The sequence below is a fragment of the Drosophila sechellia genome, chromosome 2L (genome assembly GCF_004382195.2).
Source record: "Drosophila sechellia strain sech25 chromosome 2L, ASM438219v1, whole genome shotgun sequence".
Lineage (NCBI taxonomy): Eukaryota > Metazoa > Arthropoda > Insecta > Diptera > Drosophilidae > Drosophila > Drosophila sechellia.
The window spans coordinates 16,632,203-16,649,066 of record NC_045949.1 but is presented as its reverse complement, the minus strand read 5'-3'; the positions used below and the strand labels follow the sequence as shown (position 1 = coordinate 16,649,066).

The window sequence follows — 16,864 nt, the reverse complement described above, 5'->3', positions numbered from 1 at the left end:
AGTTTCCCGTTTTAATGCCTACATTTAGCCGTACTGCTGGCCTGGCTAAATGACAAATCGTTGCGGGCGAGAAACTTTAGGTGCTGCGTGTGCAGGGGATTCATAAAAAAAGATGACCAAATCCTTTGATTTGTGTGCGTGCCAATGCCAAATTGCTTAATCTCCCTTCGCACGAACACTTGACCCAATTTTTAATCACTTTCCAAGCACACATGCTCTCTTTTTGTCCGTCCCGGCATAAATTTGTGTCTTAAAACTTTCCACCTGGCCAAGGCAAAAGTTTGGCTTGCACGTTTTAAGCTGCCCCTGCAGAGTAACCGTCCGAAACAAGCTTAAAAATTTTGAGTAAACCCAAACTGGCATAAACCGCACTTATTCCCAACTCCAAATTCGAGATGGAATATTGAGAGGATACATTTGCTCTTAATTTGAAAATAAAAAAATATAATTATTTTGAAGACTTTTTCAAGTTTTTTTGTCAATTTAAAACAAATAATGCTTAACAGTTTCTAGAAAATGTTTTCTTGATTAACCTATAATAATTATAATTCTTATAATTCTATTAAACTCGTTCCTCTTTTTATTAGTTTATTAAATTGTTATTTTTTTGCAGACGACCATCCCTAGTAGCATTTTGGATTTCCGCAATATGTGCTACAAAATATTCTAAAAACACATTTGTCCAGCTCGAAAGGGAAACAAGGAGGCCAGGCCAATTGTGTGTGAGCTCTGTTCTCGGACTTTTTTTGCGTGTGGTGGGGGCGCAAAAGTTTCTAACAATAATAAGCAAATGCCCAAAAGTGAGCAGTGGGATCCAGTTGTTTTTGTCTCCACTGCGCCACAATTGCCAGCACTAAAAGTCCCCTTCAGAATGTATATACACGTATCCCTCTACCGTTGTATTTGCTGCAAATACGATTAAATATGGCAAAAGTTGTGCGTACACACACGTCGGCCATTTTATTTAGATTGCAGGAGGGCAAAAACAGAGGCGGTAACAGGAACAGGAGCAACGACAAGGACAACATTGAGGTCGTCGTCGTGGGGCCCTCAAAAATGTTTGGCTAACTGGAAGAAAATATTCAAAAACTCAAAATATTGTGTAATATGCGATATGGCAAAGAAAATGGGTAATTTATTTACAGGATATTCAAATTGTAAGGCTTACTCAATGCCGAAATATTGTGTGTTAAATATTTATTTGTCTTCAAAAAGGTTTTGTCTTAAATAATGTATTGAAAGCTTTTAAGTAAGTATAATTGGTGAATTTATAAGGAAATTGCCAAGCACTTTAATTGTATGGGAATGATAATCATTCAGTAAATAGGGCGAAAGGTCCGAGAACTTAGTTACCGGTTGGCATAGGGAAATTCTTCAAAACGGTTTATGTTGATAAATTCTTTGCTCAAAGTCTGTATGTTAAATATTTATTTTTTCATATTCAGGATTTGTCTTTAATAATACATGAGTATTTAGAATACGCGTAGTTGTACTGTATTGAAAAGTACAAAAATCAGATTCGTTTTGCAGTGCACATGTGTGTTGCTTTTGCTGCTAACAAGGCCAACACGTGTTTTTGTGTTGTGAGGCTCGCTCCACAGAAAGCACAGCAATTCTGTTAACAATTTTATTATTAAAATGATGTCAGTGCCTCAGTTCGCTTGCCGCCCTCTTCCTGTGGCTCGGCAATTGACCACAAATGCATTAGTGGTGCGGATGCCCCCCTACATACCTACATACTTCCCAAGGCGAATTACACAAAAATTTGCAGAGCTCCACGCCATGCATAGATAAATAGGAGAATGTGTGGACGCCAATCTCTGTGGTAATCCCCAGATGACCTACAAGTTGTCGGACAATGTTGTAGAATTTCGCACGGCTTATTTTCGGTGGGCTAATTGATTTAAATAATTTATCATACTTTTACCCTTTTCTTTGCTGCTTTATTTAATTAATGTAGTTTTTTATAGGCGATGGATATTCCAAATGTTACATGAGAAATAAATTAATTAAATAGAATAGACTGAATGCAAGTGACACTTTTTTTTTCAAAAAGCTACATCACTTGGTGTATTTACCCTCTACACTCATCGGAGCTTCCTACATTTCCATTTTTATGCGATTTGCACCCTCATCTGGATTTGCTCAGCTTTAGGCTATCGAAAACGCAAGTGGATAACTCCCTTCGCTCCTTTTAGCCCCGCCAAACAACCTGATTATATAGCCAACCGTTCACAGCTCCTGAGCAGTTATTACGTTTTACTTATTGCATTTTTCAGCTCTTTGCATTTTCGCTCGAGCTTGCAAAACGATACACGAGCGGGAATGGAAATGGAAAAGGAATGGGTTGGAATGGGTTGGGTTGGTAACGAGGATTCAAGGAGGAGCCCCACCATGTGGCTCACATGACATCTGGCCAAGGAGGTGATCACTGCAGTCGTGATGCAGGGGGCTCCACCAAGGACGAACTCCTGCGGAGCTAAGCTCACTGCACTTGGCCATTGTTTGTTTGTTTTTACAACTCTGATTGAGGTGAAATTGCATATTTCTGTGCGCTTCTTTCATTTCATTTTATTTCTCCGTCTGCAGCTCCTCCCCCTCTATTTCTGTAATATTTTCAAACGTTTTATTGAATGTAGCTTACCGACAGCACTGCTTGCCATTCCTGGCTTTTCCTTTCGCCAGGTACCCATTTTCAGATTCATCTCCACATTTCCTCGTTCCATGCACATATCTTACCAATGTTTTCCCCGCCTTCATTGGCTTTGTGTTTATTGTGCGAATAAATGTCAACAATGGAGAAATGTACGTGAATTGCCGACCGATTTAGAATCTCCACCTTCTCGATCGGAAGTTTCTCTTAGGTAGCTTATAAGGAATTTGACATGCACTTTAATCCAAAAATGAATACCAAGTAATCACATACTCTTCAAATTTTTAATAGGGTGAAAGGTCTGAGACCTCAGTATCCAGTTGGCCTGGAAAAATTGTTCAAAACACTTTATGTCGAGAAGGTCTAATCGTACTCATAAATATACAGGTACTGGTCTGAAACATTTATTACAAAAAATTCAAAAAACAAAAATATAGCGAAGAAGTTTAAAGACCATGTACAACCATATTAAGGGCCTACACATAAATGAATACGAGGGGGAGAATGAAGATAATACTAGAAAGCTGGCGTGTGAAGGTACAGTGAAGCTAAACGCCAATGCCCAAGAATTCGTGCCACGTTTCAAGAGGGAGCAGCCAGCAAAAGAAGATGCTATAGTTGGTAACAGTAACATCGGCAACACGATTAACGACGTCCAAAAACCAAAAACTAACCTTATGTTGCCGTGGAAGGGATTTCCCAATAAACCTCAAAAACGTAAAGATCTTCACGTCGCAATAGAATTGTTTTATAATATTTTATTTACGTTTTTTACATTTTGTTGTAGCTTCTCGCAGTCCCCAGGTGGTTTTATTAAACGATGTGGACTACGTAGTTGTACCGAGCACCAAAAGATTGAAAAAGCCCATTGACCAACTACTCGTGGAAAATGTTTCCACTGCGCCCTCAAAAGTCCACTCAAATGATGCGGCTCCAGCTGGAAATCGCATTGATCACGAGGAAAGGCGCCGCGAACACGAAAGAAAAGTCGCTGTGGAAGCCTTAAAGTTGGCCGAACAGCGCCGAATGAGGGATCCTGTAATTGCCCCGACGGAGGTCAATGAAAACTCGAAGAACGTGCGACCAATTATAAATATCTCACGATCTCCAATAAAATTCACGCCAGAGGAAAGGATCAGAGTGAACCGTTTAAGGGCAGCGAAGAGAGAGCGTATCGAGCGTATCCTTCGCGAAATGACAAACAGCAAGCAGGCGCAAGTGAAGAAAGAGCAGCTCAAGCAGAAGAAGCAGGATAATGCACCCAATGAACCTAATAAGCCCAATGAACCTGCTAAACCTAATCAGCATCCGGAGAAGACAAATGAAGTGCCCACGGTGACCAAAAAGAGGTACATACCCACCACCAAGGAATGGGACGAGCAATGTCGTGCCAAACATTTGGCTAAGATGGAAGCTGAAAAGAAGAATCAGATGGGTGTTCCGGATGCGAACCCTTCGCAATCTGCTGTGCCATCGAATCCAATGAGTGTGGTGAACATATCTCCGTCGGGAATTATTCGTCTGGGCGATCTGAGGGCCACGGCCCAACCTCGTTGTAGTCCACCTGCTAAACAATTGGATACGGAGAAGCGCAGGGGAAATCTCACCCACTTCCGACCCCTCCACAACTGGACAATCCGTCGAAATCCGCAGGTTCCATTGAAGAACCTGTGCAATACAGATGGAAAGATCGTGCAGCGCTATAGCATCGAACAATTGCTGCTATTGGAGCCTCAACCTGAAGAACTGGAAAAGCCTCATGTGGAGAAGGCCCTGTTAGGCTTGGGATTTCTGTACGATTCATTTAGGGGCTCTACATAAGTGTATTCGCCTTGTTAATCGTTAAGATTCGAATTTAATTTGAACTTATTGATTAAAAAACATTTCATCTTTTTCCAATCACTTCACTTGAATGTCTCAAATAAAGAAAAGACTGCAATGCGTATTTCAAGTTTGCAAAGCTAACCTTTGGTCCAGTTTTTAAGATTTCTACATTTATTACTGTTGGCTATTACTGCACAAACGCGTTGGCATTTTTCAGCTTTTTGCACTTTGACCCTCGTAATTGAGAACCGTACTTTGTCATGTTATTGGTGTTGCTGTCAACTGCAACGGCCAGGTGCAATAATTTTAATGCCATTATTCTGCTTATTATTATCATGCCTACTGTGCGCAGCTCGCAGCCTGTGCGCATATATTAAATTTCACTGAAAATTTGTTTTAATTTCATTAAACGGGAGAGGGAGCAATTTACACATCAGTAAAGAGTCCGCCGGTGCACTGAAATAAATTTTCCAGGACGAATCCCCTGCGGGCCCATGTAACCGAGGCCGAAGCGCAAAAATATTGACATGTGGCTATGGCAACGATTGCTGCTGGGTTTTCGGGGGGAGGTCGGAGGTCATGGGAATGCCCGCCAAATGGGGGGCTGTGAAAAGGGTGGGGGGAGGCGTCCAGTGGCAGTATCATATAACGCACAGACATTGCCCTTGTCATTTTTGCTGTTGTTGTGGCTCGGCCAGCACTGCGTAAATAAAGCGGAAAATTGTGTGTTTTTTCGGACTTGTTTTCTGCGTGTTCGAAATAAAAAAAAACAATGAGTAAAACACAAAAAGTAGAAACAATCAAATGCATTTCACTGGTCCGCGTGCGTCTGTGCATGTGTTAAAATGACCTTTGGCTTTTATTGTCGCCCGCTTTTTGCTGCACTTTACTTCCTCCAACTCGCACCAATTCTTTGACCTTTCCCGCTCCCCCACTCACTTAGTTTGTTGGCTTGGATTCCCTCGCTGTCGATATATTGTTTAATGCACAGTGGATGTTAATGACAATTCCATATTGGATATATCAAATATTGGTATAAAAAGATATTTTGAAATGTTAACCATATAGAAGTGGCAATATATCATTGCTCCTGATTTAATTAATAAAGTTAAGTTAACAAAAATAAACTATAGATAATAAATGCTTATGAAGCGACCTTATAACTATTTTGGCCAATATCCTTTCCAGAAAATTCTTCAGCGTGCCACAGGTTTTGACTCCACTCATTCTGTGCTTGTTTAATTGTTTTTACTCAACTTTTTTTTCAGCTCCAAGCTGTTGCGTTAATTGCATATTTAAATTTATGCTGTTAATTGTTGGCAGCCCACGAGGAGCCGGATGCATTGCCCTCATTGCCAGTCGCTCGGTTGAGTTATGTGCGCCCGGCCAATGCGAATCCGCGAATTCCCTCCGCTGACTAAAAGCCATCAACAGCTCGGTTTGATGTGTGTGTTTCCGCGGGGTGTGTGTGTGTGGGTGCCGGGGAGTGGGCGTGTCTGCCGCCTCAATCGTTACATTTCGAGGTCTGAACAAGTAAAGTGGGAAAAGCCTCTCAGAGTAAATGAAATGCCTGGTTTTCCCTTTAAACAAAATCCAATTGCTGTAAAGGGCATATCAGTATATTTTTGTATTAAATATATAGTTATATATATCTTCTTTAGGAGTGGTGTATTGTAACGACATATTAGTATTTATTAGAAACTTGAAACTTGGGTTATTTTTATCCATTGCTTAATAAAATTGACATCTTTTTCCTGTTGTTTTTGCGAGGGATATTAGCTTTTTGGAGTGGAAATAGATTGTGGAGATGAATCAATCCCCTTTTTGCCGGACCATTAAAAGCGAAAATCCGTGGATCTGGGCTCACATGCCGCACGATGTGTAAGCTGATTAAAGGCCGCAAATTTCTAGGCTACAAAAGGTGGATTCAAGGGGAAAATTTAGCAGGAGCTCGATTGGCAAACACTTTGTCGCACTAATTAAGCCACTTATGGGTGATCCAAGGCCATGGCAGCTTCTTCTCCTTAGCACAGCTTGTCACCCGGTCGTATGCGTAATAAATATTGAATGCAGCACCAGCGATAAGCTCTTGCCGGCAAAGGCCAAAGTTTTGCATCAAGTATTCCCTTTTTGGCCAGGCGTGTGGGTCACTACGTGATCCTCGGAAGAAGACGTGACGAGCTGTGGAGCCCGCACTGAATTGCCTTAATTTTCGTGCTTCCGCCGCCGTGCGCAAAGTGGAAAGTGCAAAGTTCAAAGGAGGCTGCTTATTTTTCATCCTCGTAAAATGCATTGCTTGCGAAAAGGGGCTGGACTATTCCTTTCCCTGCCGTGTGAAGTTTATGGTGGTTAAAATTAGTTTCACTCGAACAACATGTTCTCTAAATTTGCATAAGCGTGGGAAATCAAATTATACTCTGTATAATCTTCGACTAAGTCAACAAATAACTCGAAAAATAAGTCTTCTTTTTTACATAAATTTTTTAATTAGCTAACGCTACTTCTTCAATTTATAAGCAAACGTTTCCTTGTCAGCATACTGGTTTTTTTTTATGGGAAAATTTGTCGTCTGACGGAAGGGTTCGAAAAAGAGGGTGTGTGTGCGTGTTTGTGTGGGCAAAGGTGCAACATAATATTGCCGTGTTGTCACCAATTGTTGTAGCTGCCCCATGTTTCCTGTTTAGACGTGTTGTTATTGCAGCTGACTGCTGTTGGTTGTTATTGCCGGAGAACGGGCCATCCCATCATCAACATCATTGTCGGCACCATCAGCGTTGATGGCTTGTTAAATTGCCTGTTTCACCTGTTCCCGTTGTTGTTATTGTTGCACGTGTAACCTGAATGTTACTCTATTTTCAAATGTCCCTGTGTGTGTGTGAGGGTGTGCGAGTGTGTGTGGACGTGTGCTGTCGCTGTGGAAGTATGCGTGTCTGGTTCTTGGCTCGCATACATTATTCACATTAGCGCACATTATGAACATGTTCGCTGTGACCCTTTCATGAAAAACATGAAAAATCAGGGGCCCCGAAAACTGAAACTGGACTGAAGCGACAGTTCGTGACCTGATTGGCAACTAGCCAGCAAGCCAGAGCCCCGAAAATGATTTTCACTCTTAAATTAGTCGTGCAGCTGCCGGTTGAGAAATTAAGTCAACCATCTGGGCACCTGTACCTGCCATGTTTTTGAACCACCCAACTCCCCCAATCAGGCCAGGTTAAGTGTTTACGTGTGCACTTTAGCCATCATCAAAGCCTGGCCAGCGGATGCTGGCTCAGCGCTGTGAAAAGTGCGTTGAAATATTGCCATCGCTGGGAGTTCGAAAAGTGCCGCCTGGCGAACTCCAATAGCCAGACAACTTTAAAAGACTCAGGTGCTTAAAGTGTGACACTTGAACCTATAACTTTTGTAGATGGTAAACTTACATTTCTTTAAATAACCCAATAATTTTTTAGGGAAAGTAGTGTTTGAGTTATGTTGCTATTCCTCACTTTATATAAGTCGTAATAAAACAAATTGATTACAAAATGGCAGCTCATATTAACTTCTTTTTTTTAGTATGTGCTTAAAACACTCATTTAAATTAAAAATCCTGCAAAATCCACAATGCTTTACATAGATAATCCACGCTGAGTTGGAATTATTCCCTTATTCAGAGTTGTCGGGCAGTGCGAACTGTTGCCTGTTTAAATGCTACTTAAATGCACTTAAATATGAACCACCCCCCCGCCCAATGAAACCACAGCACCTTTTCCATTGAACTCAGACGCGTTTGTGGCCATAATTATCGCTGGAAATGGCTCAGGCTCAATCGATGCACAGTGGTTCCCATAGGCCAAACAACGCATTCGTATAATAAATAATGGTATTTAGTATTACATGTACGACGTTCTGTGTTTTGCCTAAATTAGTGTTGTGATTAGTATATAGTTACAGATGTTCTTTGTTTATGTTTTCTATCTTTTGTTGGAGTTTTCGTTATGTCCATTTCCACTTAACTTAATAGTTCTTTTTGTGCATTGTTTATTAACATTTTAAAATTAAGAAAACGTTTAATTCAAGTGCCGACAGGTACCCAGGTGTTATATATGCTCAGCAAATTCAACGTAAATGAATAACTTAGATGTATGCTTGAAAAGAGAAGTTTGAACCTTTTGAACAGTCTTCTATTATTGTTTGCAACAAAATGATTTTTCAAACAAAATCACGATTTTCGACTGATTGTTCCTATAGTCATATAGCTGCTATAGGAACAATCAGTCGCATACAATATAGCATACAATTTTCGCTAAGCACGCCCTGGATATATAATTTCTTTCCCAATACAATGGGAACCACTGTGCGATGGTGAAAAATGCAGACACAAAAAGTCGCACATGACAATGAATGTTAATTGCAATGGGAGGCTGTCTCATTCTCCCGCTCATTATCCCTCTCACTCACACTCTCTACGTCTACCACCAAGCAACTCTGAAATTTACGCGCTCAAATTATGTATAATAAATGTATTACAATAACAGAAACATTTGCCTGAAGTGGATCCGCAATTGTTAGTGACTGCGTGATGTGTATTTTTGTTTTAATGTGGTAAAAACAATAAAAAGATCAGCGAGTTTCAGGCCATGAAACAGAAATTCCAGTGGCGGAAGAAAAGCTAATGGAAATGGAATATTTTCAATACAGGATGTGAACACCACCTTTATAACTTTTGGTAAAAAGAGCCAGCAAAATGATTGAAGGCTTAAGTGAAAAGATTAATTGAATGTTTTATAGTAAAATATATAATTATACAAATAGAAGGTCTTCCAATTTCAAAGTATATAATGTTAGTTACAAGAGTTAATATTACCGTATTTTAATCCTGTCTTTCCATTTGTATTTATTCAAATATTTCCAACGAATTGTGTCATTAAATAATTGTATGCCATCATCGCCTATTGGTCTAAATTAATTCATTTTTTGCGTTTTTCCAATGCGACCTATTATGCCAATTGTAATCAGATTTCATTAATCCCGCATTGAGAGCTTTTATGCCATTGGTTAGTCAAGTACTTTTCCGCATTAATGGCAATAAAATCTATTGGAAACTACTGCACTGCAAAAAGGTTAATTATCCGTTTGCAGCGACTATCAAGTCAGTGAAAGTATCCGGAAAAACCAGAATTAACAACAAAAATATTCGTTTCAGTGGTATAGGAAGTTAATTTTCTTTTTCTGAGTAAATTAATTCACATCCAAGGCAACAAAATGTTGAACTTCAGTCGAACTATGTAATTTATTTTTATGTAATTAAATTAGCTTATATTGTTTTGTTCGTAGTAGCATTACAAATAAGGTATTTTTCCTTTTTATTACAGTGCCTTAATATTTTCTACCGTTGACGAAATAGTTAACATAGCTCCTATATGCCATATGGCCATCCAGTCAGATTGGAACTGGCTCTCATTAAGTTGACTTTGGCCGCATTAATCCTCTTGTTCAGTTTTCATTACATTTGCGCTTATCTGCATAATTGAAATGAATGTTAAAACGTTATTTGCCGTTTTAAATACCGATAAAAGTGTGCTTAAAAAAACGGATATATACCGGTCATGTATTTATATAAAATAAGTGCACAAATGTGCAATGACATATGAAAAACATATCATTAATTTTAAATAACCAAATTAAACAATTAATTGCCAAAGACATGGCCACCACGCAAAAGTCCGCGACAGCAAATTTAATTTCACATTTCAATGGACAAACACCCAGCCCAAAGAACCGAATCCAGATCAAATGTCTACGTTACCATTCCATCTCGACCGTCATTAGTAATTAAAAATTAAATAACTATCAACCAGATGGCAGTGGGGCAGCACTTGCCAAAATATATACCAAATAAAGTTGGGTAAATTATCAAATATTCTGAAAGGATTTTGGAACTGATAACTCCACTCAGTAGACTTTATTTTACGGAGTTGTAATGAAAAAATTTTATAAATAAATTATGAATATATTTGGGCATTTTCCACAAAATTTGAATTACAAGCACAAAAGCTTACAAAACAGCAAACAAACCTAAAAGCGGCCAACAATGCGACAGGCCGACAAACAAATGAAATTCATTAACATCCTTCTAATTGCATTAGACAATGACAGCCAACAGACATTCGAGGACAAACGGAATGGGCCTGGATTTTGGCCACTGCGTGTGCATTTTGCATGCAAATTGCCAAATTAATGAGCCCCCAAACGAAAAACCACAGTAGATACGGCCCTAAATAAATTTATAAATACAAAAAGTTCGGGAAGAAGTACTTTAGAGGTTAGTTCTTTTTAAATATCCAAATTAATAGCAGACTGCATCTTAAAATATTATATATATGCCATGTTCTTTAAAGAATTGATTATAATTCATTATAATGCAACGACTTGCTTAAAAATTCGATTTTCAAGAAAATCCAAACTTAAACTTCTAATTAACCTTTGACCCAACATTTGATTCTACGGTCAAGGCAAATCTTTATTCGGGCTATTTCTTTGTGATTCAGAGGTGGGCGGAAAATGGGTTTTGGCAGGTGTATAGCCATCACAACCTGGTACATGGAGCACTCCCAACAAGCCGAAACACAGTCGACCGTCGGAAAAGTCAGCAGTCAGAGTCAGATTCAGAGTCAGGAGTCGACTGCGTCTATATAGCCAAATCCTAGTTCACTTAAAATTTCACATTTCCTTCCGCACACTCGAAATGCTTGCGGGAAGCACAAGCACAAGGATTGCCGAGGGAAATGCGATGGGAAAATCGGAGAGAAATTCGGAGGATGGCAGGAACTCACACAGCCCGACAGTAAAAGCTGCTGTTGGAGCTTAAGTTAACAACTTATGCCAGTTGTGGAGATATCATGGCCGCAGAGATGGCGCTCGACTGGCGGGTCGAAGGACACGGGACTCGGGCCGAAGGACATCTCGCACAGAGAATGCATTTAGGAAGGAAATTAGTAAGTAAATGTCATAATTTGCCGAAGCCAGTGCAAAAGAGCTTTGTGCATGAAGAGGGGATTACGAAGTCATTACGAACACATATGCCTGAGCTCTCGCTTTCCCTCTCACTTTCTTCCGGCAAATGAAAATTAATGAGATGAGATGCGAGAAGCAGGACACCTTGGACTGCCATTCAGCGTTGGCTAATCAAAATGCAAATTTCAATTGGCCAACTTTAGGGAGGAAGACACCCGTTCGGGAAAATGAGCATACAAACCAAGTAGAAAGGATACACTGGGGAACGCACATTGCGCATCGCAGATGATGTTTGAAAATTAATACAATCTAAATATATAGTTTAGATTTATATGTTTGTATATTATACTTATACATCGAGTGCTTTTATAGAAAATCTGATGCCCGTTTATTGGTTTCTCCGCAATTTGAATGTGGAGTGCGTGTGAAAGCTAACAATGCTTATAATAACGAAGTCCCAATTGCAAAAAATCTTTGACTTTATACCTTCTCCTGAGGAGGGAAACAGCGCCCCAAGGGCCAGGACAAATGGGCCAATAGCTGGCAATGCCAACTGGTTGTTGTCAACACACAGGGACAGAGACTCACAGATACGGACGGAGAAAGTTGGGAAGGAGGTCGGAAAATCGGAGAAATCGAGAAAGGGAGAGTTGGTCACAAAAGACGAGTCTCTGGCACGCCGTAATCCTTTTCAATGTTAACTTCCGCTGTGCCCACATTGCCCTTGGCAAATTACTTGTATCCTTTTCTTCCTTTACTACGTTTTTTATATTTATACAAATATATATATATATATGGCTGCTTCTTCTTGTTTTTGTTATTTGTGCCGCAACTTTTGATAACGTCAACAGAATTGAACATAGCCGCAAACCAAAAGCAGCAACAATTTCTGTCTCTGCTCTGGCACATTTTCTTTGTCTTTGAATTTTCATTTTGGCTTTTCCCTGACTTCCCTCGACTCCGCTGTCTTTGCTTTACATACCATATTTTTTATACATTTTCATTGCCTTTTGTGTGGTTATTGGCCGAGGGAGCAAGTAGGAAAATCCCTTTGTGCCATCGACGAGTTTGTCAATTTGTAGCAAATGCAGTAAACATCATCTAATTGACGTGGAAACTACCGCCTGCCAGAGTGCCACAAAAGGTTCGATCTGCGCCCACCACACTGCTTTTCCGCAGTTTTCCACAGCCCCTGGCTTTTTCTTCGTCAGTTGTGCGGCTCCCATTGATGCTGCGCTTGACATCTGTCCACGTGTCCTTCCTTCGAGTCTCCCCACTTTTTATAACAAAGACTTCCGCAGGATATGGGGTATGGGCAATTAAATCGAAACAGGGCTGGCCGGAATTGCTTGCAGATATTATTAATAAAATTATTATTCAAATTTCTTATGTTAATATAGACCTGGCCTTACTCCAAGTCTCCTTTTGCTTTGCCTAAACTTCATCGAAAGAACTCTAGGGTATTAACCATTGAATATATTTAAAGAACATTTCGTGTTTTCTTTCCACATACCCAACATTATAATCTGGGCCCGTCAATCTAACTTCAGTGTGATTGGTCCAGAGGGATAAACGACCGACTAATTTCAACCAGGTTTGTATCCTGGAAAGTCCCTTCCTTACACATCCTTCTTCGGGAACTGCCTGCGCTTGTCAGGTGGGTAATGTTGCTTTGCATAATGTTATTAATTGAGTGATGGATTGCTTATAAAGTGATATCAATGAAAGCTTGCTTACATGAGCCAAGTCAAATTTTGTTTCAAGGGGTAAAACGAAAAGTGGGGTATGAATGTCTTCTGTCGTCTTTTTCAACAAATCTATCAGTCAAAAATCAAATGCTTCGTGTGTGTGCGTCATAACTTAAAAACTTAAAGGGTTTTGCAAAACTTTTCCAACTATAGCGCGTTTAGAAGGAAAAGGAAAAATGCGGAAAATGGTAGAAATCGTACCGCTAACAATCCAAAGAGAAAAGTGAAAAATAAAGGAAAAACACACTATAATAAATAGCTTTAGATGATGGAAGTAATCAAAGTATATTTTATTTTCTTTGATACGTTTTTATTATAGTCATTAACAAATTCTTACATTTACCCAATAAATAATATACAGAAACAGAGAACGATAGTTTTTTTTTAGAAATGTTATACATTTAAATAAAAAATTTATTAATTTATTATCTTTAATCGAATAAGGCACCGAACCGAGCAACTTTCCTATGTTTTTTCATGTTTTTTTGAATAACTCAAATTTCTTTTGGTTTGCCCGAGTTTTGTTATATTCCCTTTACCACGGTGTTGTACTTTGATTTGTTGTTATTGTTCTAGTTATTGTTGTTGCCGTCATTGCGAATTGTTTGCGCTTCTCGCGTTTTCCTCAGTTGCGATTCAACGCGCCCGCCCACCGCCTCCTTTTCCGCCTTTACGCTTTCCCGCTTTCTCCTCACAATTTTCATCATCATCAAAGACAACAGCAACAAGCAATTTCTGAGCGCGGCGAAAACTTTCGCCCAAAAAAAAGTTTTTCTGCACATGCCAATGGAGGCGAAAAAGGGTTCCACATGCGTGCAGGTGCACTCATCTATGTGTGTGTAAGTTTGGTTTAAGTTTTTAGCATACACCTCAAGACATAGCGGCCAAGCAGGCGGACGCCAACGGTAGCGGCTCGAGCAAGGGCGAATGGCAAAACTTGCACAAAAGACCAGCAGTCAGACAGCAGTCCAGAAATGCACGGAAAGAAATCAGTAGGAATATACAAATATGCACATTTAATTTTTTTTACAAGGCATAAACATATTTTTAGAGCTATTTTAATCAAAGCTTATGTTTACCCAATATTATACTCTCGCAATACTAATGTTAGATATAAATACACGAAAACAAGCCTGTAAGACAACTTCTTTTTTAAATATTCAATTATTATTTGATTTCCGTTAGTAATTCAAATGCACTTTTAATTTTGCTAAGCAAACAAGGCGTCTGTCCCTTTTTCTCCCAGTGCACGTGCGCGTGTGTGGGTGTAGCTGCGTGCCAGGCACACCTTGAGGAAAATTGTGCGCATAGCCCGCAAGCAGACATTGGTTAACAAACTTTTCAACTACCTAACGCACATACTCGCACACATGCGTGGACTGAGAAATTATTATAACACGCCACGTTGGCAACCTTTTCATATGCCAACAACTTTGGACAGGACGAGGGCGAAGTTGGTTGGGAGGAATCTCCGGATCTCCGGCTACCCGGCTCACCGGGTTCTCGCCAAGTCCTGTGTAGATATAAAATTATGCGCGTTTATTCGTAAATTAAGTGTGCTGGGGCTGTTGCTCTTTGAAAGTTTGAAAGCAAATCGTTGGCTAACTTGGCCAAAAAGGGAGCCTATTGGGTTGTAACCGCGGCGCATGCATCTTGTGCGGTTGGAGCGGGTGTGGCACGTGCCTGGCGATTCCCTTGGGACAGGATGTTTATTAAAAATGCACAAGTCCTAAGTGGTCATGTCCATCGATAGCCGCAGCCATATTAAATTTATTTAACAAGGTTCTAAAAATTACACTGCCCGTAGGCGGAGTGCTTACGAACCTCCCTTTCCTTTGGACATGAACCAGATGATAAGCAAGTGTCTCAGTGACTGAAAAGATATTTTTATCACTCCTGGAGATATTATTAAAGAATCCACCAGACAGAAATTTTAAAGATTTACTGTGTTATTTGCTTTTCAAACAACATTTTAAGCAGTCGAAATTATAACTATCTTAATCTTTATGAGCTCCTTCCTTTCATGGCTTCCCACCCAGATGATCAGTTTTCCGCATTTAGTTTTCTGTAATCGATATAATCAAAGGTTTACCCAAGACGGTGCCCTCCTCAAACGATAAGTGTGTTAATACCAAGGGATGGAGGAAAGTGCTGCATCGAGTGCAACATTGGAGGAGGCAAACCCAATGGGGCAGACACCGCAAAGTGGAGATGTGGCAGAGCTCCGATTCCGAAACTCGGCAAAATTCAGCTGCAGATGCCAAGCGAAGCGCAGCGCACACAACATTATTGGCAGGTGGAAACAGCAGACGTACAGGTAGCTCAAGGGGGCGTGGCAGGGCGGACGCTTTGAAGCGCGCTAAAAATTTTCAGATTTTCGGAACATAACATTTTACGGTTTCACGGTTCATTGCCACATGCAGGAAAAGTGAAATATATATTGCCCCATACAGGTGCAGCTCACTTTCAATGGGTGTGTTTGTTTCAGGCAGAGAGAGAAAAAATATTTGAAAATTAAGTTGTCTCTTAAAATGTCTTTTATAAAATTAATAAAAAAAATTTTGAAATCAAAAATTGTCAATGCATTTTCGAAAACCAAATGAAACTTAAATGTTTTGTGTGACTAAAATCAAAAGAGTAAGTGTAGATTTTGTAAGGAATCTTATAAAAAAGGTTTTTTCTACAACGCTACATTTATTACAACTATTAACTTTTAGTAACCTAGAGAAATACAATGTATTTGTAACAATTTTCAAGTGCATCAGAGCACATATGAAACCGATACCACTCGTTTAGACGCCCAGCAACCGTTTGAGGATTTCGAGGAGGCTGCAGGGATTTTGGAAGGAGAGGGTGTTGGCAGGATAACTTTTGGGTTTTCGTTGATTTTGTTGTTGTTAAGCTTCCACGAAATATTTTAAGCAGTTTAGAAACTGCTCATGTATATCACAAGAGTTCACATATCACGCACACAAGCTCCAAACGGAGTGGGGGTCAAATTTGCCCATATATCGATGGAACTCTCGCTTTTGTTTGGATTTTGTTCGCTCTTTTCGCAGGTTTTCATCCGCTGTTTTTAATTCTTTTTTTCATCACCTAGTATGGTCGTCGTCGCTAAGCCTTTTGATTTCGGCTCTAAGCGTATCGGATTTTCGCATATTAATTCATTTAAATTGTTAGCAGAGTTTTAACGTGTCGTTTTTTGTGGGTTTTCAGCGCGAGTTTTATGCAGGTGTTTTTATCCGGTTTCTTGGCTGATGGAATTTACCCCAGCTCAGTTTCGAATCAATCAATTTGCACTTTTAATGATTCATTAATGAGGAAACTGAATTTAATTACGCCAAAAACAGGAGCTTATTGATTTTTATAAACGCGACTGGTCTTTTTCTTTATTAGCCTAATGACTAATGGCAGCAAGTTATTTTCGACAATTCTTAAAACTGCCCTTCTGGTTTAGTTGCCTTGTGCCACTCCCTAAAACGTGAATATCCTCCATCATATTGATAATTTATGTTTATTGCTTATGCAAAGCGCAAATTCCAATAAGCGGCAAATCAAACAAATTGCTGAAAAGTTTCCATCCACGAGAAAATGGCAGGGTCATCCCCATTTTATGGGGAAAGAAGCCACTAAGCTAATGGCA

At 39.7% G+C, this 16,864-nt stretch overlaps 1 protein-coding gene across 1 annotated transcript; it reads left to right on the top strand.

Annotated features, from left to right (window-relative positions):
* Nucleotides 1–2,968: 2,968 nt before the first annotated feature.
* On the top strand, nt 2,969–4,598 carry LOC6614455 (neurofilament heavy polypeptide). The gene is made up of 2 exons (XM_002038852.2): nt 2,969–3,370; nt 3,441–4,598. The coding sequence occupies exons 1-2, from the start codon at nt 3,109–3,111 to the stop codon at nt 4,472–4,474; spliced, it is 1,296 nt and encodes a 431-aa protein (XP_002038888.1). The 5' UTR covers nt 2,969–3,108; the 3' UTR covers nt 4,475–4,598.
* Nucleotides 4,599–16,864: the final 12,266 nt, after the last annotated feature.